Here is a 22,778-nt window from a genome sequence, read left to right on the forward strand (position 1 = left end):
CAAAAGAAAGGCATCAGAAGATATTGCAGGGCATGCTGAATACATACTTTTATATACTTTTGTTTTGCAACACTGTACACAGTATAGATTTTTAAATAAAAAATAAAAAAAGTAAACTTCATGACCCTAGATCTGACATTTTCCATTTAGAATTTTTTTATTTATTTATTTTAAAAACATAATCCAAAAACAATGAAATAATAAAAGAAAAATGAATAATGTTAGGTGTATAAGAAAATGCAATTACATTGAAGTATCGTGTTTTGCAACACTGTACACAGTATAGATTTTTAAATAAAAAATAAGTAAACTTCATTACCCTAGATTTGACATTTTCCATTTTATATTTATTTATTAATTATTATTATTATTACTATTATATTATTATTATTATTATTATTATTACTACTTATTTATATATATATATTTAATATTTCAACATAACTGACTTCACGAGGGACAGCTCTAGCCTAAAGGGAACAACCTTTGCCTAAAGAAGCATGCCTGGAACTGGAAGGTTGCCCGTTTGATTCCCTGGATTGGCAGGAAGTCAACAGAAAGATACACAACCATCAAAATATTCAGTGTTAAGGCCCAGTACTCCAAGTGTATTCTCTATTTGTTGCTAATTATGTGTTTTCATTATCCCAATTCACTAGTGTGAAGATGTGTGTTACTGCTGTAGAATGGTTAAATGCAGTGGTTTAAATCTATTATGGTTTGCTAATCCCAATAAATATTGCTTCCAGTATGAAATTGAGCATGGGTTCAAAGAGAATGCAATTCACTCTATACTCATTCAGTGACAATAGAGTTTTTGTTGTTTCTTGCATCACAAGAATATTTTGTTTGTTGCACATGAAGAACTCCAGAAAACAAGACCAAAAAGACAAAAGTCTAAACAGGATAAACGCTCTATAACCTAATGTTGAAGCAGGGCTATTAAGATTTCTACCTGTTTTTTAGATAAAATATACTCCCAGACATAATTGCAACAAACAACATTACTGTCCTTATTATGCAACATTAAGGCCATTCTGTCGTCACTATTCTATGTGTAATTACTATAGCATAATAACACAATAACGCCATGTTAAAAAGCAAAAAACTTGTAGTAATTAAGAACATTTAGACATTGGGATCAGAAGTTTTTACACTTTTTAAATAAACAAAACTTTGTTTTGAAATTATTAACAGCAGATATACCAGCTTATTTGTGTACTGGTCAACAAAACATACTAAAATCATGACATATTTTACAATAACTCAAACATGTAATTATCTTGTCAGACATATACAAAAGTTATCAATAACGGCAGCCCTAATTTACACACATTGTTAACGTAGACCATGTGCAAAACTAAACACTGAAAATGGCCTTTTCTTACCAATTACTCAGTCCAGCATGTAACCGTGTTTGATGGAACATGTGACAGAAGTGTGTCAAATTCACTGCTTAAGTAAACACAACTTTCATGTTCAATCATAATCCATCTGATCCTGATGAAGCAAAGCAGTGAACAGAGTGTGACACATTAGAGTCTTAGCCAATTATACACACACTACTGTTACTAACAGCATTAACTCTGAGGAGAAGGGGTAGATAAACAGACTGAGAGAGAGAAAGAAAAGAGAGTAGGCAAGTGATAGAGCGAGAGCAAATGAAAGGCAGAAAAAAGAAGGAGCAAGAAAGAGGGGGAGAGTAATATAAAGAAAAACAGCAAGTGAGAGAATTAGTGATTGAGATTAAGCATGAGGGGGTGTGAGAAAAGGGGTGGAGTTTAAGTAGGAGCAAGAGAGAGCGAGTGTAATAGAAGATAAAAACAGGAAAAAGAAAGCGAGAACAACTGAAAATGAGTATAACAGAATGAGCATGAAGGAGAAAAGGGGGTGAGTATACTAAAAAGAGAAAGAGAAAAAAGTGAGAGAAGAGTGCAAGTTAGAGGAATAGTGAGAGTAATCGAGAGAGAGAGAGAGAGAGAGAGAGAGAGATAGAGAGATAGAGAAATGAGTGAGAATAGAGAGGGAGAGAGAAAGTGTGTGGTATAAAGAGAATGAAAGAATAAACGAGAGAGAAAAAGTGAGAAAATAATCAAGGGAGAATAAGTAAGAGAAGAAGACAGAGAGATAGAGAGACAGAGAATGATATGAGGGAGAGAGAGAGTGTACACGAGCGAGTGAGAGTGAATGATGGGGGATGTCGGTCAGTAAGAGTAAACAGATAAAGAGTGGGGTGTGAAATATGTGTACTGTGTCATACAGCAGAACTTCAGGCTCTGAGAACCTCGGCCATCTGCTGCTCTCCAGCGAGCTTTCACAAATCCGTGCTCTAATCACTGAGCCTCTGCTCTCTCTCTCTCTCTCTCTCTCTCTCTCTCTCTCTCTCTCTCTCTCTCTCTCATACTGCACCTCATCTGTCCAGAGGCTGCCGGTCTCATCGTTGCTGCTGCTGCTGCTGCTGCTGCTGATCTGCCTGCTTTGCCTCATCTTCTGGAATGATTTAAAACAGGCAAGGAATCTGGCTCCTGATTCACAGCATAGAACACTACCACTACCTAGAGCATCCACTGTGTTTCATCTGCTTACAAACAGGCTCCGCAAAACTGCTCCTCACATGCTGATGCTAATGCTAAAGCTCAAGCTTAAGCTGAAGCCAAAGCTAACGAGGTCAGCCTTTAATCTTGCACATCAATGTCCAATCATACACTGCTGGATTACATATAAAAAAAAGTATTAAAAATAAGATTTTTTTTAAAACATAATCCAAAGACAATGAAATAATGAAAGAAAAACGAATAATGTTAGGGGTATAAGAAAATGCAATTACACTGAAGTATCATGATAAGTTTTGCAACACTTTTTAAAATAATTTTTAAATAATAGTTTACATGCCAAGATTTGACTGCGGTTCATTTTGTGTTGCGTTTAAATCCAGAACATTAGATAGCACTTTTGTACTGTCTTCAGAGCACTGTTTTAGTTTCTAGAGTTTAATCAATTCATCATTTTTTTTTTATTAGTTGATTAATTGGAAAAAAATATATAGTTCCCAATATTTTTGCATGCACTCCTCATTGAGCAAAGTAAAGTAACTATAACTCCAGGATGCTCATGTATCAAGTGCTCGTGGATAGCAATTGTAGTTACGCATCAGAGTGCTTCTGTGTACAAGTCAGGGAGTGTGGGAAGAGCAGTTCATTAAAATAATTAAATTAAAGAAAGCATTCAACATTGTTGATCACACCTGGTACAGATACAATCAGTACAGGGCATAATGGTAATGTCAGCTGAGCTACTTAACAGTACTTGTGGAATAAATTAATGGCTAAAATTACACTGCTTAAGTAAACTTGCTTAAAGTTTTGCATTATATTGCAGCATATATGTATGAATCGTAACTCCGTATATCATGATGCGCATCATATGATGCGCATCATATGACCAAATCAATATTGCTTCAAAACAGCTTAATTGTAGATCAGACTGATGGAAATTGTTGAATTTTTGAGCACGTAATTTGACAAAATGATAGATGACATGGTGTGGGATCAAGACATAATACAGGCTACTCAAGCATATTAAAGGCTTGTAACAGCATAAAGCACCATCATAATCCTACCGGCGAACAGTTCATCAGATTGACTAATGTGGTTATAAGACGCTGCGGAGAGGACAGGCTAAGCAGGAGTGCCGCTGCTGCTGGGGCCATCTGGGCATCCTCTGGGGGCCACACTGTCAGTGGGACTTCAATAGTGGCCTGTATTTACCAGCATTGGCCAGGTCTTGTGTATTATTAGCATTAACCTTTACAGGCATGCACTGGCAGGGCCTAGGGTTCAGGCATGCTGTCAAACAGAGAGAGGGGGTAAAGAGAGGTGTAGAAAAATCAAGCTGTATGGATAGGAAGGACTAAACTGGATAGTAAACAGTGGTATTTAGCTGCTATAGCAAGCAAGCAAATTAGAGGACAATACACAGCCAGGATTTCACTGTTGGTAAACAGAAGCAAACACTTCTTATATTTTAATAGACATCTAAGGTCATCCTTCAAAAGCAGCCTGCATAAACCAAGCTGTGTGAAGTTCCTAGGAAGTTTCTGGCTTAGTAAAACAGGATTAAATGACAGAGAAACCGGAGCTTCACCAGCATAAAGTGTCAAGCTCAGAAAGTGCTTAAAGAAATAAGACTCTAAAATAAAAGCTGGTAAGGGAGGAGGGAAAATCTGTCACTGTTATAGAGGAAGAATGCGTAGTTCATAGGTCTCTGTCAATGCATATTAGAATAGGTAGTGCTCAGTTGCATGAAAAACCTTACGCTGAATTACCCCTAAAAAGGAATGCCTATTTAGGGATGATTGTATGATATTGGGAGAAACTGATATTGCAATATATATATATACATATATATATATATATATATATATATATATACATTTTCAGCAGCTTTCACCAAAAGTGATTATTCATCTTGTCCATGTATCCAGTGTTGAAGTAAGCATTAATGCATTCTGTTTATCCAGTACTAAAGTAAAATGAACTCTAATTGTCAGATTCAATGTGCTTTTCATAGATCAGGCAAACAAATAGAACAGGGTCCAGCAGACTTACGTTAGAGGTATACTATGCGTTTGTGTACACATGATGGCTGCCTTGAGAATCATTAGTTAGCAGAAATAAATGCAATGCGTATGTGAGGTGCAGTACACACAGCAAAAAGTTGATGAAACATTCTACACAGATTGGCTGAAAATTTCTTCTGATTAATCACAGACCCAGGGGTCCAAGATCCCCACCCTCTGCTTTGTGTACATGATAGATAACAGCACATTGTTCATATCCTCAACAGTGTTGTTCCTGTTTCATTTTTGTAAGACCAGCAGGAGTCTGGACTACACTGCAGATAAGGAGAAAATATGTTTAAGAGAGAGATTTTAAAGAAAGAAACCTCTCAGATTCTCAAAACCTGCTTGTGGTACAGACAGTTTAACTGGGCTGGAAAAGGTTAAGGCATGAGTAAGGCTTTTGTGTGTGAGGGAGTGTTTTTCTGTGCTCTGAGTGTGTCCTCAGCCTCTCACAAGGAGCCTTTCAATTAGGCGGACACAGAGCCTTCTTTGTGGGCCAAGAAGTTCCGCTGCTCCTGTCTCTTAACCTAAAAGTGAGGTCGCTGAATATATCAGGCAGACAAAAAGGAGAGAGAAGGAATGCAGATCAGCTAGAGAGACATATCTAACAACCTTTTGAAAACACTGTATAACTGAAGAAATACAGATCTATAAAATGTAGTGACACTGACCCTGGAGAATATTCAGTAGACAAAATCTACTAAAATCTAGATGCTAAAATGCAGCAATGGAGACAGTGTGTGATAAAGATAAGGATGTACACTGTGTTTCTACAAAAAATATAGGCCAGTGAAGGTTTAAGTGAGCGTGTGGACAGGATGAGGGATGGGAGGGGGTGTGCCCTTAGGGGAGACTACAACCAGGCAAGCAAGCAGTCCCACAATCCCTCCAGACCACCCCCATGAAATCTCCCAGTACCGAATACCATCTGTCATCCACCCTCCTCCATCAAAGTCCTCATCTCTGACACTGAGCACTGGGTTCACAGTTTCATGGTTAGTCATGGTGTGGATTGGACAGTCACTTCTTCGTTCATTAGAGATGCACAGAGGGTTTCGTTTGTGCATGGTTAAAAAAAACATGATTGCCTGTTTACTTATATTGAGTTATATTAAGTTAACATAAGCACTTGCAAGCGCAGTTTAATCTGGAATATCACCTAATTATTTGCTACAGCTATAAAAAAGGTAATCCCTGACAGAACATGACTAGTCCAGAACACAGGACCTTCTTCCTGTATTTACTTTGTTGCATATGCCCTCAACAAGTCTTAACAACAACCTTGTTTAAAACTTTTTGTGAGTTATTTTGGAGTACTTGAACAAAGATGCTCAGAGGTTAAAAACTCACTAACTAAGAGCAGTTGTTCTCAATGTTCTTAAATTTTGCCCCTTGGCAAATTCCAGTGAGTGGAAAGACGTCTTTGATAAACATTAGTGAACTTGAAAGGAATTGGTGGGCGTTAAGAATTACAAATTAAGTGAAATTAGAAGCTAACCCAGTTGACACATATAGTAATTAAATAATTTAGAGGAAATGTAGGATGTAGTATAGACTTCGTAATGTTCACATTTACTTTATTAAAGTCAACTGGATCATGATATTATTGTTCTATATACTACCTATAAAAGGCTTTAAGTCAATTGAAAACAAGGACTCAAATTGAGATGAATCAATAAAAAACTCTTCAAAGCACAGCTCAGTCATTTAAAGCAAAACAATTTTAGAGTAGATCAGAAGACAGATAACTACTAGTAGCTCATTTTTACCTAAAACTTTGTTTATACGAACAAATACTGCCATTTACAGTACAATTGTAATGTGATTTAGTATTTTTCGTAACTTTGTATTCAGTTTCGTACTTTGCTAAATGTTTAAAAGGTTAAAAAATGTAATAAAATATTAAATAAAAAAAAAAATAAAAAAATAAAAAATTGTTAAAAAGATAATGTAATTTAGTATAATTTCCACTTAATTTTGTTGCTAATTCAAATAAACTAATTTATAGAACATATTGAAAAAAATATTAACATTATTTTAGAAAAGGTATGAGTACATTTTCCTGAGAAAAGCTCATGAAAAACCTGCTCTTTTGCTTTGCCAGTATTTACTTCGACCTTCTGTCAGTGATCCATCTTCAGAGAGATGTTAAATTCAGCTATAGATGTGAACGCCATAACACATGTAGTGACCGATAAACTCACAGGCTCTCATTATAAGGAACTATTGGGCAGTGAATACACTTGACTTCTTATAGCACCACATCAATATGAGATAAATTTGTTTATAGGAAAGTGTTTATATGACTATAATTTTGCAAACAATAAACCACATATATAGTAACCATATATCACACACTAACACTTAGTATGATGACTAGCTATTAAACAAAAAGAGATTGGAATGAAAATGCAAACTGTCAAACTGTAAAACATCTACTGAGCATGCTGACCTGCCTGCTAGTGTTGTGATTACAGCTTACATTAGTAACAATGTCAGAAATCTCAACCAATACAGATCTGTGAAAACTGAGGAGGACAACAATTATTACAAATATTAAGTTGTGTCAAATTTCACATTAATCAAATTGATAAGTGGTGTGTGTGCAGTGCTGAGGGCTATGGGAGGTACTAATCATCAACCACTAGTCTAGCCAAGAGAACTGTCCAAACCTGTGACATCAAAAGTAACTCGCTGATGCAAAAACTAGACAGAGCTTCTGTCAAAATGCATAAAAGGAAGATGATTATCAAAGCTGAGGTGAAGGGCTTCAGTGCCAGGCCTATTCAGTGTGAAGGACAGTGAGGGAAAAAAAAATAATTTCATAAAAAGTGAATTATGGCAAACAGGACTTCAGCACTTTAGCAAGGATTGAGAAAAGATAACGAATTTCAACACATACAACTGTAGCAGCAAAACACAACACACACTGACATACACAAGTCTTCAGCAACTTATACAATGATTCAATCTTACTGGGCCCGTCTGATTGGTTGAGCCACAAAGACAAGGGTCAATGCTTCCATTGGTATATGACTAAAATATATAAGAGCTGTTGTTTTCTATCTAACACACACACACACACCAGCAAAGGGTTCACACTGTAAAATGTTATGTAAATGAATGGCTGTGATGGCAAAGTCTAAAGGAAAGCGAGTGAATCATTTCATCCCATCACTCCTTTATTCCCTCTGCTCGCCTGCCAGAGTAGAAGCTACATGATTCTGACATTCAAATAGGCCCCCGCAAGCAGCACTTACATAAACAGGGCACAGTGGCACACTCACTGGCTTTTGTAACAAGCAGCACAAAAGCACCACACCAACCAAACAAGAGCCCAATAACTGACTCTACATTCTGTCAAAAGCTCAGCATCTGCACACAGACTGAACGCTGGGGATGCCGGGGACACCTGTGGGATTTGGGCACTCCACATACTTTGGTCTCTATATACTTCATACAAATGCTACACAGACTGAGTAAAGAACTGCCATCAGTCATTTTTCACCATTAACACACAATGCTGTTGTGTTCATACAGTGTGTATGTGCAGAGATGACTGACATGATCAGAGATAGATGTTTGTAATTTTTATACAATGTGCTTAATATAACTTGTGGAACTCCAGGGTTTCTCAACAAATCCAATCAATGTGTTTACATTAAGAATACAACAAAATAAAAATTTCGGTCATAAAGGAAACAAAATAAAACATTTAGCTGAAGGCAAAATACAGTACAGGTTTTCATTAAATTTGACATTTTTAACAAATTTAGCAGATTTTCAATACATTTTTCTAGATAGCTACCTCAGTAGTGCTACTCTAATTATGAATGTACTTAAGCAGTGCAGTTTTTGTCATAAATTACTGCAGCTGTGTTAATTAAGTTACATGCCAGTGAAACTTGCAAAGAGAAACAAACAGATTTTAGTTTGGCAAAGCCTGTGTAGCTTAAATCGTTTACCTGGAATAAAGTCAGGTTTCTCGAGCCGAATCAGTTATCAAATATACACCTTATATCAAATATACAATTAAGCTAAACTGCTGATAAGGCACAGTATAATCTAATATTAGCCAGATAATATAGTGCTATGGACAAACACTCTCTGCCGCTCCATGCTGTTTATATTTGCAGTATGTGCTGCGTTCACTGCTTGCAGATGTGCCACTGTTTGCTACGCAGACATCTGTGCTGCACGTCCCATTGAGAACAATGTGTTTAAAAGCACAGCGGCAAATTTTCAACGTTCTGTATTAAAGCAGCTTCTCACTGCACAGATATACCCACTGCAACACAGAATCCTCTCACTTTATTTACTTTCTTGCTTCCACGCCAGACAGCTCTGGCCAATCAGAGGGGACAATGTGCTTGTGTGGTTTATTGGTGCGTATTTTGGTGTGTTTAGGTTTCTGCCTATGTGAAACCAAACCAAACCAATCACTACTTTTTGTCATTTACACTTGAAAGTTTAAGGCTAGATTCAGATTTTTACTTTGCTTCCAGCCAATAAATTTACTGAATAAGATACAAGGATTATTGAAATCTACCAGTTTAAACATAACTCAAAGTGGTTTTAAACCATCTTGTAGGTGCTGTGTACCACGGCCTGCTTTCAAGCATGGTTAAGCCAATCAAACAGGGTGAACCTGTGGTGAGGAATATTGGTTGTCAAATTCTGTGAAACTGACACCAATAAATTCATAACTCCTGCAATTTAGAAGTATATTATTTAGAAGTATTTTATCCTCTTCAGTAACACATGCTATGAAGTAGGCCTGGACAATAATTCGATATCGGTATTTATCGCGATAAGAAATGTTTCAATAACGGTGATATCATTTTTGTGGTATATCGATATGTATTATTTACAGAATCTGTCACGGACAGGCGTTTTACTGGCGTCAGCTCGCCACACAGCTGAACACAATCAGCCTCCGTAGCTGGACTATCTCTGTGCGTGATGATGTAATCACATAGGCACGTAGCCAGATAGGCTAGGCTAGGCTAGGCTAGGCTAGGCTCGGGTCCGCTACGCATCTAAAATGCCTCGCGCTGGAGCCAAACGGAGCCGGGACGAGCGGATCCAAGGCTAAGGTAGGCTCGGTTTGCATCTGAAATGTTCCGCGCTGGAGTGGAACGGAGCGGAACCAAGCCGAGCAAAGCCTAGCCTAGCCTCGGGTCCGCTCGGTCCGCCCACGGGTCCGCTCGGTCAGCGGTCAGTCGCGGGTCCTCTCGGTCAGCCGCGGGTCCTCTTGGCTCCCAGCACGGGACATTTTTGATGCAAAATGAATGCCCCTGCCGCTTCCACAAGTGATCAATTGAAGGAGGGAGGTCTAATTCAGTGGTGAGGATTTGGTTCAACTCTCGAAGGTCTGCTAAACTTCAGTTTGCTGCAAATTGTGCCGGAGAGTGGAGCAGGTTAGCAGCGGTAACGTTAAAACATCTAATCTGTTCCACCACCTCAATCAGTTCCACTACATACAATATTTTCCTTATACTGGCTGAATCACTTTTATAGCGTATGTTGTAAGTTATTTAAGTTATTTAAAGTTTATGAATCCTTTAGGTTTGTTTATTTGACGGGGATATCATGTTCCTTTTATGTTTATAAAGAGTTGTATTTTGGCTGAAGCACTTTTGTAGCTTATATTGTAACTAAGTTATTTATAGTTGATAAAGCCTATAGGTTTGTTTATTTGACGGGAAAATCTTGCTGCTTTTATGTATATAAAGGCTTCTTTTATTCTTTATCCTAGTTGAAACACTTTTGTTTTGATCTGTTAAATTTGTTTACAAAAGAATAAGAAGCTCTGCTTCTGTCCTAATTTAAAGTTATTTTTATTGGTAATAGTTATATAGGCTTATGTTTGACAGGGATGTCATGTTTTTATTTTGCTATATGCAAATAAAATTGAGCATTGATTTATCTTGACTATTTTTTATTTCTTAAGTATTATAATGTTTTCGTGAAAGGAGGTTTCAAAGACTTAAATTAAATTTTCAGACAGTAGTAGGTACATATTTCCATTGCAGGGATTCTTCGCAGTTTTCTGTGGCCTTCTAAGTATTTATATCGATATCGAAATTATATCGTATCGACCGAAATTAAGGAATATATCGTGATATGAATTTTGGCCATATCGTCCAGCACTACTATGAAGTATCCTAGATAATCGTCTTGTGATATATTACTATATTGTGAGATACCCTGGGATTTCAACCATCGGAGTTTCAAACTTTTTCATGGTGCTGCTTACATTTAACATTAACTGTCTATACTAAAACAGCACCATCCCAAGACTTTTCACTGATCATGCATGCTATATATTCATTTCCCTCCTGGCCTACATCCATGTCGCCAACATTTATCAGAACCAAGTTATACCCATGAGTCTACTCTGATAAAGGGTTTTAAAGTTTACACACGGGGAACTGTCAGGGGCAGAGGAATAAGGAAGTAACTCCTGCATGCTACAATAAGATTAGTCTCTGACAAGTGTCTGCTAAGTATACTGTGGGTATATGTGAAGCTGATCAGCTCATTGTCAAACATTTACTTTGGTTAATGACTCCGTGTGGGATAGCCTCGGAACAGCCTCCTCCAATAATATTCCACAACTCTGGTTTCTTTTCTTTTTTCCAGTAGAAATACAGACCATCTTCAATCAAATCCCCCTTCCTCACACGTGCAGTCTCTAAGGCCGCAGGCAGAATCTATTTATAGGCCTGCCATTATATAAGAAAGACATATATATCTGAATTATTTAGCGCTGCTAAGCAGGAGGGGCTTTCTTCACTTTAGGTTGTAGAAAAAGGGAGCTGAAAAGGTTTCAGGTTGTTTCCTGCATTAGAGCGACAGGCACTGCTGCAAGGCTAAAATTGGCCCGGGCTAATGATGCTAGTGGCCTATTTTAATGACCCTCTCAAATGAACTACATTTCAGTGTGGGACTCCACAGAGCAAGCCATTCCACAAAATCTGTCCTGACACACAGTACTACAACCACGAACACACAGATAAAACACTGATGCTGGACACATAGTCTGAAATGAGAAGAACTGGATTTGTTTAAACAAATCTCATCACTTCAGTAAACTACATATTTTATTATAGGGTTATTATAGGGTTAAACAGTGACTTTAAATATAATAGATAAGACGTTGTACATTGAAAAAAAATGTGTTCTTTAATTTTTTTCTGCCTATTATTTGTCCAGCAGTTTTCTAGATAAGAACATCATTTCAACTCCAGTTGATTTCAATAATTGCTGCAAGAGATTTTTGCAGATTTTTTTATTACAGAAATAAATGGGATTTTGGGAGCCTTCATACACTGTAATACGAATACACCAGCAACACGCAAATCAACCAATTTGCAGCACCGTAGCCCATATAAACCTTCCATACAAACATACTGTATATATTCTCTATATATTTGCTACACCTGGCATGAATGAACTGTGACCTCTGGCTGGGCTGCAGATGAATTTACAGAACATTTAGTAATGGCAGCAAAAAGTTACTCTTTTGATATTTGTTAGCGTTGCACTTTAAAGGTCACCTTCCGTTGTTTTTTCTTTCATTTTAAAATGTCTAGTTGTGGTCTCTAGTATGAATGAATGACATGTGAGCCGTTTTTGTAAAAAAAAGTGCTCAGGTGTCTCTGTATAGCTCTTTTTTAATGGACTGTTTTAGGGGTGTGTCCAAAATGACCGGATTCCAGCTTTGCTCATGAATATTCATACATGCAAACAGCATGCAAATATCTCTCCTCTGATTGGCTAGGAGCACTGCGACGCCCCTCCACCGCTCTGCCGCTCACTGCCTCCCACCTCCTAACTGATGAGCGGTGATGTTGCGTCGCTTCAGCTCCGCCTCTGGGAGTTTCTTGAGCCAAGGTGGGCTGGTCTGTGAGTTTCTGCCTACGTAGGCAGAAAGATAATTCAAAATTCACCCGTTTTTCGGAGGGGGTGAGGGGGGATTTCTTTGCTTAGCTCCTGCAGACAATGGGGGCTGCAAAACAGTTTAATGTGCAGGTGTACACATTCAACTCGGAGAGACCTACTGTATTCCACAAAAAACAAGAAAAATCGGATTTTCGCGGAAGGTGAGCTTTAAACATTAAATTTAATAATAAATAATACATATTTTGTATGTTTTTACATTTTGGATGCAATATTTAGAACACTTTAAGAATAATATTTGTAGAAAGGGAGACTGGCCCCTTTGAAAACGTTTGGACACCCTTTTGATAGGTCATCCTGATTAAATTTTGAAATCAGTTGTCCATCAGTGAAAAAACTGGTTCATGTAGGAGGTTCAGGGTAACCTATTATAAACACCACAGTTATTGAATATTTTTCAAATGTTACACTTGCAAATACAGTCATTCTTATATGCAAGAGATGCTTTCAGATCCTCATCTGTCTCAAAGGACATCTGGGTCATGTGTTTGAGATCCCTACACTTTTGTAGGACACACCCACTTTCAGGAAGAGCAACAACATTTCTTCCAGGTTCACCTTCCTGAATGTAAACTGTTTCCAGTGTTATAGACAACTCAAACCTTTCTGAAATCCTGTCAGAGTGAGCTTAATGCTTTTGACAGCATGTTAGCAGGATTCAAAAAAATTTACTGCAATTGTATCGTTCACAATTGTACACTTACTGGCTAGCATGGCTTCACTTTTCACAGGTAGGTAAAGTCATATATCTATGTCCTCACACAAATCCAGTCCTCACAGCATGATAAATAATAGGCCACATTTCTTCAAAATACCAGGATTTCACAAGGTGCTTAAAATAATAATAAAGGACAATTCCAGCCCATGACTGCAGTCACACCATACTGTTGTCTTCCACCCGCTTCCTGCAAAGCAATGCAAAGGTCACCAAGGTTATGCTGAAGCAGTGGGCACAGACCTGCTGCTTTGTCGATGTGCTACAGCCTGTGTCAGAGGACCTCTAAATAGCATACCACCTCTATTAAAAGAACAGAAAAGAAATTTAATGAAAACAAGTCTGCAAACAACAGAAGGGCTGGTGAAACACAACCAGGACAGATGAGGAAAGAGACTGGCAACAACCCAGAGCTGTAAAACACACTTGGCTTAGAGCAAGCCCACTCCAGCTTTCAATGACAAACAGCCTGGCCTGAGCAACACTGACATTTAATGAACTCGGCTCTACAAAACAGCTGATTCGTTTTGGACTGCCTTGCTGGCTTTGAGGCACTGAGGGTTTCAGAGCTTTAAGTTGTTTGTTATGTTAGAACAGGACATGGCTTCTTATTTCAAGATACAGATATGCAATTTTGTCTTTTGTAACCAGAACTACTGGCCAAGAGGTGTGACCCATTTTTTTTTCAACTTTTGAAAGTCCCTTCAATTTACTTTTGAAATGTGTTGATATTTTTATCTGTAGGGTCCTGTTTGATCGTGCTACTGACTCTAAAAAAAGAAAAACATCCAAATTAAGAAATCAGAATTAGGGCAGTTGCTTTGATGATGTTACAAACAGAAAGTATCAATCCAGGTAAGTACAATATATGTCCAAACAGACAGAAGATTCCGAACAACCAGTACAAACAAGCAAGGAGCTCGTACCTAAGTCAGGAGTTACTTCTATCATAGCGATTTGATTTGAGTAAGGACGCACAATATGGACAAAAACACAATGTAGAATGTGATAGATTAAGATTCTAAGTTAGTTTAAGCTTCTTAAAGTTTTTGTAGGACTTGGTTTGGCTGCACTCATTTTTTCCAGGTTAAGAAGTAGTTCAGTGTGTAGTTCACTGTGGATCTCCTCCTTGCTCTGCCTTCAGCACAGCCTGCATTGTGAAGAGCAATTTCTGTTGCTGTATGTAGGTTATGCACTTTGAAATTGCTGTTATTCATAATGTTCTTGCAACTCTTATTTTAATGATGATAAAAATACAGTTTATCTTAGAGCCCTAGATTTGTGTATGAAAAGCAAATACAACACCAGAAACCCCTACTTTGCAAGCCACCCCTCAGATGAGCCACCACTTCAGCCTCACACCACCTCTTTTACCACCAAACACTATGATCACCTATGCAAGAACCAAGTCCAACAGTACAGAGAGAGTCTACAGAGGAGATGCAAGACGATTTTGCCTGCGGCACTCCATATGGCAACGAATATAAGAGGTCAAAAAAACAAGGATTTCATGCTAACAGTGAACCCAAGGTGAACAATGCCACTTACTTAAAAAAGCAGAAGTCTGAGTGTAGTTGTTGTATGCTGTCAGCGGAGTTAGCAAACCTGTATAAAAATGTATAGACATGCTAGTTGGATAAATGGATTTGCACCATGATGATACAAAAAGACATTTATCTTTTAGAGCTACTGTCTACTAAATGAACACACATAAAAAGATAATAAACAGATATATTTAGTAATATCACAGACATTACATTGATGAAACATTTAACATAAAAGATTGTCATCTATTAGATTCATATATATGGGAGAAATAAGAATAATAAATAACTATACTTTGAAAAAAATACATAGACGGGTATACATTTCGAAACGTACCAAGAAATATATTTTTTACTATGCAGATCATACAGAACACTAACAGCCTAGGGTGAAACGATTTGGATAGTAGGATATCAAGCATTATATTATTTCTGTGGACGTTTTCATGGTACTTTACAGGCCATTTCCATTTCTTTGCTTTCCTTCAAGAAATACAGAGCAAGCCAAGATCTGCAGAGCAGTGCTCTGGCTGGGTGCACTGTGACATGGGATCATAACTCGTCCCATGGTGCTCGGGTGAGAACAAAGCAGCCTCTGTAGGTTCATACATCAAGAACGGAAGAAGTATGCTGTCAAAATATGCTGTGATGCATGCTGGGCTGAAAGCTGTCAGCAGAGCTGTTTTTATCTTCGTTGTTCAGCCAGGGAGACTCTCAGGAAGACTTTCAGATTTGAATTCCTCTCTTAGAAAGCAGGGTGACTTCATTTGAGAAGGCACCTCCACTAGACTTGGTGCTTCACACCACTAGTGCAGTGATCTGCCATAAAACACTCACCTATAAATGTTCTGAACTGCACTCATCGTCCAAAATGTTTTAACCAGCAGGGAAGAAACTTGGTTGATAGTCATGCCAAACTGCAATTGAGTGACTCAGAATGGCAGTGCTTTACACAACCAACGAAACCATATTTGTAAGCATCGTACAATGCCAGATAACTTTTGGTCTTAATTACAGGCACTTCGAAATCTCAATCTTATGTTAATGAAGTCCTGCAACCAGTGTCCCTACTTCTTCTGAACACACACTCTGGTGCACTACTTCCACAAGAAAATGCTGGCCCATATACTACTGCCATTTTAAGAGCTTACCTGATTCATATTCCAGTCATTTCTAAAAAGCCAGGATGTCAAAAAAAAAAAAAATGTGGCATATCATATGATACGGTTTTCCACTTACTGCCTGCAGAGGTCCAGAGGGTCATAAACAATAATGTGGCCCCACCATGCATCCTTTTGTTTAAACATACCAAAGATAAAACTATGAGGCTGAGCTGGGTAAGGTTAACAAGAGGAAAGGGTTAAGACAACTCTTCCACATAATTAGCCTAATCTACCACACAGGGGGCCTGGTAAAGCAGTGGCTGTTGGGTCAGCAGGACTGGCCTTCCTCTGGCCAGAAGCCAGCTGTCACAGCACTTCAACATGATGCCTACCTACAGCCTGTGCTCAGCCTTGCACAGCTAAGCAGCCTGAATAGGGTGGCTCTCATGGTAACTATGAGGGGTGCAAGCTGGAGGGGTTAAAAAATATTCAGTTAATTTCAAAATTAACTGAAATTTGAGTCACACATGCATTGGATTTGATAAAATTATTACCAAAATTTCACTAACAAGGTAAAAATGGTTTTGCACAGGGATGGGAATACAAACTGTGATTTAAATTAAAGAAGAAAAAGGCAAATTATATTTTTAATCAATATATTTATATACATAAATTATCCACGTATTTTGTGAGCAACTTCTCAAACAGAATCAATCAATGTCAATCAATGTCTAGTCAAAAGTTAGCATAGTAATGTTAGCCTAACTTTAACATCAAAACAAAAAAATGTAGATGAAATTATTCCTGGCTACTATGCTACCAAGGCTCAGACTGCCACTAGGCTTAGTTTAGCTTTTTTTTCACATTAATGAACATGAACACCAAACTACACAGGGTCAAACTACTTCTTATACTGGGAAAAATAAGTGCCGCCAAGCCAAGTGATGAAAAACCTTTAATTTAAAACCTCATCATTTATCAGGTTTTGCATGGATATTGGTATATCTAACAGCGTTATCGCACATCACATATATCCCCTAGTGGACATTTTCATTTAACTACTAGTAACACTGCCCCACGATTTCCTGTTGCTTTCATATCTGTATTTAAAGTTAAACAAAAATGAGCCTTATCCAGAATCACACAAAGTCACATCCTTGAAGTCTTGTTCATATATGAACCTCAGGTTGTGTATATACTGATACCTAAAAGAATTTGGTGGTGTTTTTCAGCTGCATACTTGGGCAAGAACAGTAATGTATGTAAATTTTAATATGTAAATAAATAATAGTGAGAGACTATTACAAGACTGTTATAAACAGGTTCATATTTTTTGTGATTTGCAGCTAAATAAGGAGAGTGCAGGGTTTAAGGTTCACAGTATCTCATATCCATGTACCAAACTCCATTATTTAACCATGCCACCTCAAAACATTTGATCTAATAATGTCTTGATTTTCTTCAATTACTTTTATTAATCAACACTTCAATTTTTTTTTTTTATCGATTCACTCTCAATTCACATTTTACACAATTTTATCAAATCCATGTTTAGCAAATCATTTTTGTTACTTCCACCACATGCTATCATCACATTCACCATTCCTACCTAGAGGACTCTCCCGGTAAATGGCTGTCAGAGCTTGTCCAGATAAAACCTTAAATAATGCTTCCCTTCCTCCAGGTTCCTCCCACTACATCTGATGACTCACATGACAATATGTGACAACAATCACACTATGTTCAAATTTTTTGGCAGAATCCTTCACAAACAATCACTGAAACAGGAAATCATTTATTATCAGTTGCTGAGACACATCCCTCCGGAGCTGCCTTAGGGACAAGCCTCACTTCAGACATCACAGTACTTAAACTAGATTGAATTGTACCCTAGGACGTATTTGAAAGAGAGCTATGCGATTGTCACTTTTCAGAAAATTGCTGGTTTGGCCAGTGTTTGACAGATGTCATGAAGTGTTAACATTATATAACAAAAATGTCTTCAAAAACTGGGTTCAGCTGTAGGGCATGTAACTCAGAAACACTCTGAGAGCAGTTTCACACTAGGCTTTTTTCAGACATAGGAATCCTTGCTCTGTTGGGTCAGTATGTTTGGTCACGTTTGAAAACTGTTTTTGAGCCTGGGGATGGGCCAGAGTATCAATCACTGGTTCTCCTGATTTTAATGGTTTGAGGTTTACTATAAGTGGACTCTAGTGCAATCTGCTGCAAGTGTGCAAGCAATCTGCTCCTGGTGCTGCGTGTGGGGTTGTGTGATTTGTTCATTTTGCAATGAGACTGCTTTGACTTTGCGTTACATTTTCAGGGACGGCCAGAGGAGTCTTGGTTCCTCCCAAGGTTTCTTCCTCTTAGTATGAGGGAGTATTTCCTTGCCACTGTTGGCACAATCACTTTGGTGCTGACTCAAAAGAGGCTTGGACCAATATCTGTGTAAAGCTGCCTTGTGATAACATCTGATACAAAGAAGATACAAATGTTAACATTCGAGAACAGCTGCTTGTTGACGAGTTCCTGCATGGTGAAAAGCCATGCAAGTGCTGTTTTTCACCACTTGAGCATTTGCAAACCTACATGCAGAATCGAACTGTGCAATTTATCAACAGTTCAGAAAGAGTTATTCTGTGTATTCTGTGTATAAATCTAGCAATCAGTCCTCATTCATTCTTGACAAGTGTAAAAACGTCCAGAGTGAGTGACAGTATGACAGTATGAGTCCTGTTTCTGCCACAGACGTTGCTGGAGAGAGAGAGAAAGTGAAAGATGGGTAAAACGAGAGGGTCAGTGCACACTGGGAGCCATCAGGTCTGCTGTGTTGAACTGGGGTTTCAGCAGGACTCCTTTCCTCATTTGTAGACTGAGCCTGCAAAATATAATCCACTCCATGCTGTCCACTCCCTGACATATCTGCTTAATTCAGCTCGACCTACAACAAAAGCCATGTTTGCCTGAGAGCTTTAAGTGGGTAACAGTGCAGTATAAACAGTGTGACATCTGTATAGAGTAAATATAAATATGCAGGCACTGTCGCCACCACAACCAGGCCCAAGCTGAGACAGTACAACAGCAGAAGGCTGGCAGGCCTATAGTTTAAAAGCGTCATTTCAACTTAGAAGCATGTCTGACACACAAAGTGAAAAATAACCATCCCTAGCTCAGGGGATAAACATGATGGGCTGCACTCCCTGCTACTTACTGTGACATACTTATGCATACTCATACACATGCAGGACTGTTGGAAGGCTATTTCAGAGCCGTTTTCCAGTTTGGCCTAGAGATGGCCCCATCTCTGGGTCACGTGGCCGTCGCAGTGGACACATTCATGGCATGCTAAAGCGCTCTATCTGATCAGAGACACAGCTGCACAGCAACACTGGTGCCTTGTTACTGATGAGCCATCAAAGCCATGGACAGGAAGTGATCAGTCTGTCCCACTACATGCCAGATCGCTGCTTTATCTTAACAATAGTTGCTTTAAAGGAAGAGTTAAGAGTTACTAAGTGTTAGGAAGTCAATAGGAGTGACATGACAGCTTGGGATATTGTATAGTTCATCACAAGCCTCTCCATCTCTACTCTAAAAAAAAAAACAATGTGCATTCTTTACTTTGAGTAAAGAGAGGTAAAGAACACACGCTACATATACATCCAAGGTAATACTGCTTCTTTAGAATTTTAGGAACTATCAATAAAAATGTGCATTAAGAAAGTGCTGAGAAGGCTTTTAATTTGAATCATATGACCTACATATGATTAGCATGGATAAACTTGGCCCTAGAAAAGAACACTAACATATTCAAGTGACCTGGCTGGATATCATCCACTGACTCTGAAAACAAGCATGAAAGGAGCTGCAAGCATGTGACCAAGTGCCAATTCGCTTAATCTGCTTATGGCCTTCCATTCTCTCTGATGAAAAACGATACAACAGCTCAGCAAGCTTTTTCAGCTCGCTAATTAATTGTACAGACGAAGGCCTCTTAATAATGCATAGAGCAGCCACTTTGATCCACAATGCTTAAATTTCCATGTTCAAGCTTATGCTCTATACATGAAAGGACAATTTCCAAAGCTTCCGGGTTGTACACTGTGGCATACACTGGTCAACACATCTCTAACCCTGAATAGTTAAGTGAAATATCTGTAGAAAGCATGGACATGAAGCTTTTATTCCCAACATATCAACAGATATGAAACCAAAGTTGTCTGACATGTTAGATTTACAACAAGAGTTGCAGAGACAAGAGGTGGAGCCAGACTCTGTGGGAATCACAATGCATCTTACGATACAATATTATTACCCATACAATGGCCACAATAACAATTATTTCAAGATACTGTTATTTTGCGATACTCAATGCATCACAAGACAGTTCTCTAAAATATTTTATAGCATCTGTGTTACTGAAGAGGATAAAATACACATTAATAAGCAAATACCAGGAATCATGTTTTTATTGGTGTCAGTTTCACAGAATTTAACAACAAATATTCTTTGCTGCAGATTTACCCTATTTATTTAATTAGACCAAATAAAATAATGAAGCATGAAGCGGGTCTTTGGAAGTTTAAAGCGCCTATGTTTCAATAAAAAATACTTATATATTTTTTCCCCCCGCTATACCCGTACCCAGCACACCGGACCCACAGCATTTATACGCTAGATATACAGAGTATTCAAACCGTAATGGTTCAAGACGATGCACGTGCCATTAACCTCTTGATATATACATTTGTATGATCATTTGATTAAATTCCACCAGTCCAGACGATCTTATAGATTATCTATTCAGATTCTGATAAGGCTCTCTGCTGCTTCTCAGAAAGAACAAATGACACTTTGTGCTTGTGACTGACGGCAGAACGAGGGCAGAAGAACGAAGAGCAAATCAGATCGCAAAAGACTAGATATCTGCAGGGGGAAGCCTTCTGGGAAAAGTTTGAAACCAAGGGAACAGCCGGATAAAGACAGTGGGATTGAAAGCATTACAGCAGTAGAAAAAGGAAAGCAGTAGAGAAAGAATGGGATAGCATAAAGTACAGAAGAGAATAAAGTTACAGCTGTCAGAGAAAGAGGGAGAGACAGAGAGAAAGACGTCTGTCGTCCTGTCAATAAGCTGGCCAAGAAATGGGCTCAGTGAAGCCACCCAGGAATCCACTACAAGTTTAAGAGGACAAGCTGAACTAGAACACCCGAAAATATAGTGTCACTTCTGACCTTGCTATTGCAAATGTCTTTTCAATTTAAATAACTTGGCTTTTCATCCCACAGTATGATGCTGTCCTGAATGCAAAGATGCACACTGGACCATAACGTTAGAGGAGAAGTCTGCTTTCACAGCTCTACAGCTGCCATTTTCCTTCAGAAAATTATTCAGTGAACAGCTACAGCATTAATAAGCTCTATTTATTTTCACTGTCAATCCAAAAAAATTATAATGATTAAAAAAAAAACAAATTTAATCAATCACTACTGAGGTAAATGTATTGTGATTTGTTGGTTAGTCTGCTTTGTTGCGATTGATGTTTGTTTAACTTTGTTCGGTTTCAGCCGAACATTTTCATTTTGGTGCTTCCCTATTGATCGCATTTTAATTCTCACCTACACTTATAGGACATTCAGTACAAATTATACACCAGAAAAGACTGTAAAACTGGCCTGGAGATCTGCCAAAGAAGAACCTGATAAACCTGCTAACATCAAGGATTTTACAACTCGACGAAAATACCAACACAGCCTGTATCTTTATATTTTAACGCCAGTAAAAGAAGTATATGGGAATACTAAGTCTGCTGAGTGTCAGATTGAATCTCACTTACCCTAAGTGCCTCAATGACCAGGTCTCGGGCCTCCAGCTCTCCCTCCATGATGCTCAGGAGCGTTAGGAGCTCTGGCTTGCTTAGGTTATCCATGTTCAGCTCACATTTCTGAAACACATAGAAACAAATAAATGGTAATGCAGGTTTCACCTGGCTGCCAACACGCTTGGCAGTTGAAGTGCTCTGTGGGTGGGGCAGGTGTATCCCACAAATTACAGTGAAAGCATGAAATACTGAAATGCATCAATCTTCTAACCAGAACGTCAGATGGGATTATAAAGGAAAACAGTACTTAAAGGTGACAGGATCTGCTGAATTGTCTGTTGTATATGTCTGCCTAAAGCTTTTTCAACCACAAGCCAATGCTTCCGAAACACTACTGCAATTCACCCATCTACAAGATAAAAAACTAAATTTAATGGTAATGACTCAAAATAAGTTATACATTATTAGCAAACCAGCACCAATGACAGATTCTACAACAGCAAGCATACAGCTTGGCCTGGCCTTATAGTCATATTATCGACTTTTCATATAATGTTCATAATAATCTTCTCTTACTTTGATATGGTCTATTGTGTTTCCTTGCATAAGAATGAACTTGACCAATATTTTGAGCCCGTTGCACAATGACACCCTGATACACAAGGAGCAGTCTGAGGTATGTAAGGGAAAAAAAAACACCTCCCAAACTATTATTAATAAAAAGTATTTTTTATCGGAGTAATTAAATTATTGTACACTACACCATTATGTCAGTCTAACTATCATGACATTAGGGCTGGAACTAATGATTTTTTTAAGTCAACTAATTAATCGGTTATTTTTTTTAATTAGTCAATTAATCTATTAGTTAAGAAGTATTTGTCTTCCAATCTCTGTTCCAAGTGGGCCAGGCTTGTTCGAATGCATGTTCTACTTCACCTACTCAAATCTATACACCACAATCAAACATAACAGCTCTCTGCTTTCTTCATCGCAAGTTTCACATTA

At 38.2% G+C, this 22,778-nt stretch overlaps 1 protein-coding gene across 1 annotated transcript in view; it reads right to left on the minus strand.

Annotated features, from left to right (window-relative positions):
* The window catches only part of cttnbp2 (cortactin binding protein 2), a 55,755-nt gene that overhangs the window by 27,212 nt on the left and 5,765 nt on the right, over positions 1-22,778 (minus strand). Inside the window, exon 2 of the mRNA XM_049483459.1 lies at positions 21,786-21,893. Coding sequence (XP_049339416.1) covers positions 21,786-21,893 — 108 coding nt within the window. The remainder of the gene's footprint in view (positions 1-21,785; positions 21,894-22,778) is intronic.

The sequence above is a fragment of the Astyanax mexicanus genome, chromosome 9 (genome assembly GCF_023375975.1).
Source record: "Astyanax mexicanus isolate ESR-SI-001 chromosome 9, AstMex3_surface, whole genome shotgun sequence".
NCBI classification, from domain to species: Eukaryota; Metazoa; Chordata; class Actinopteri; order Characiformes; family Acestrorhamphidae; genus Astyanax; species Astyanax mexicanus.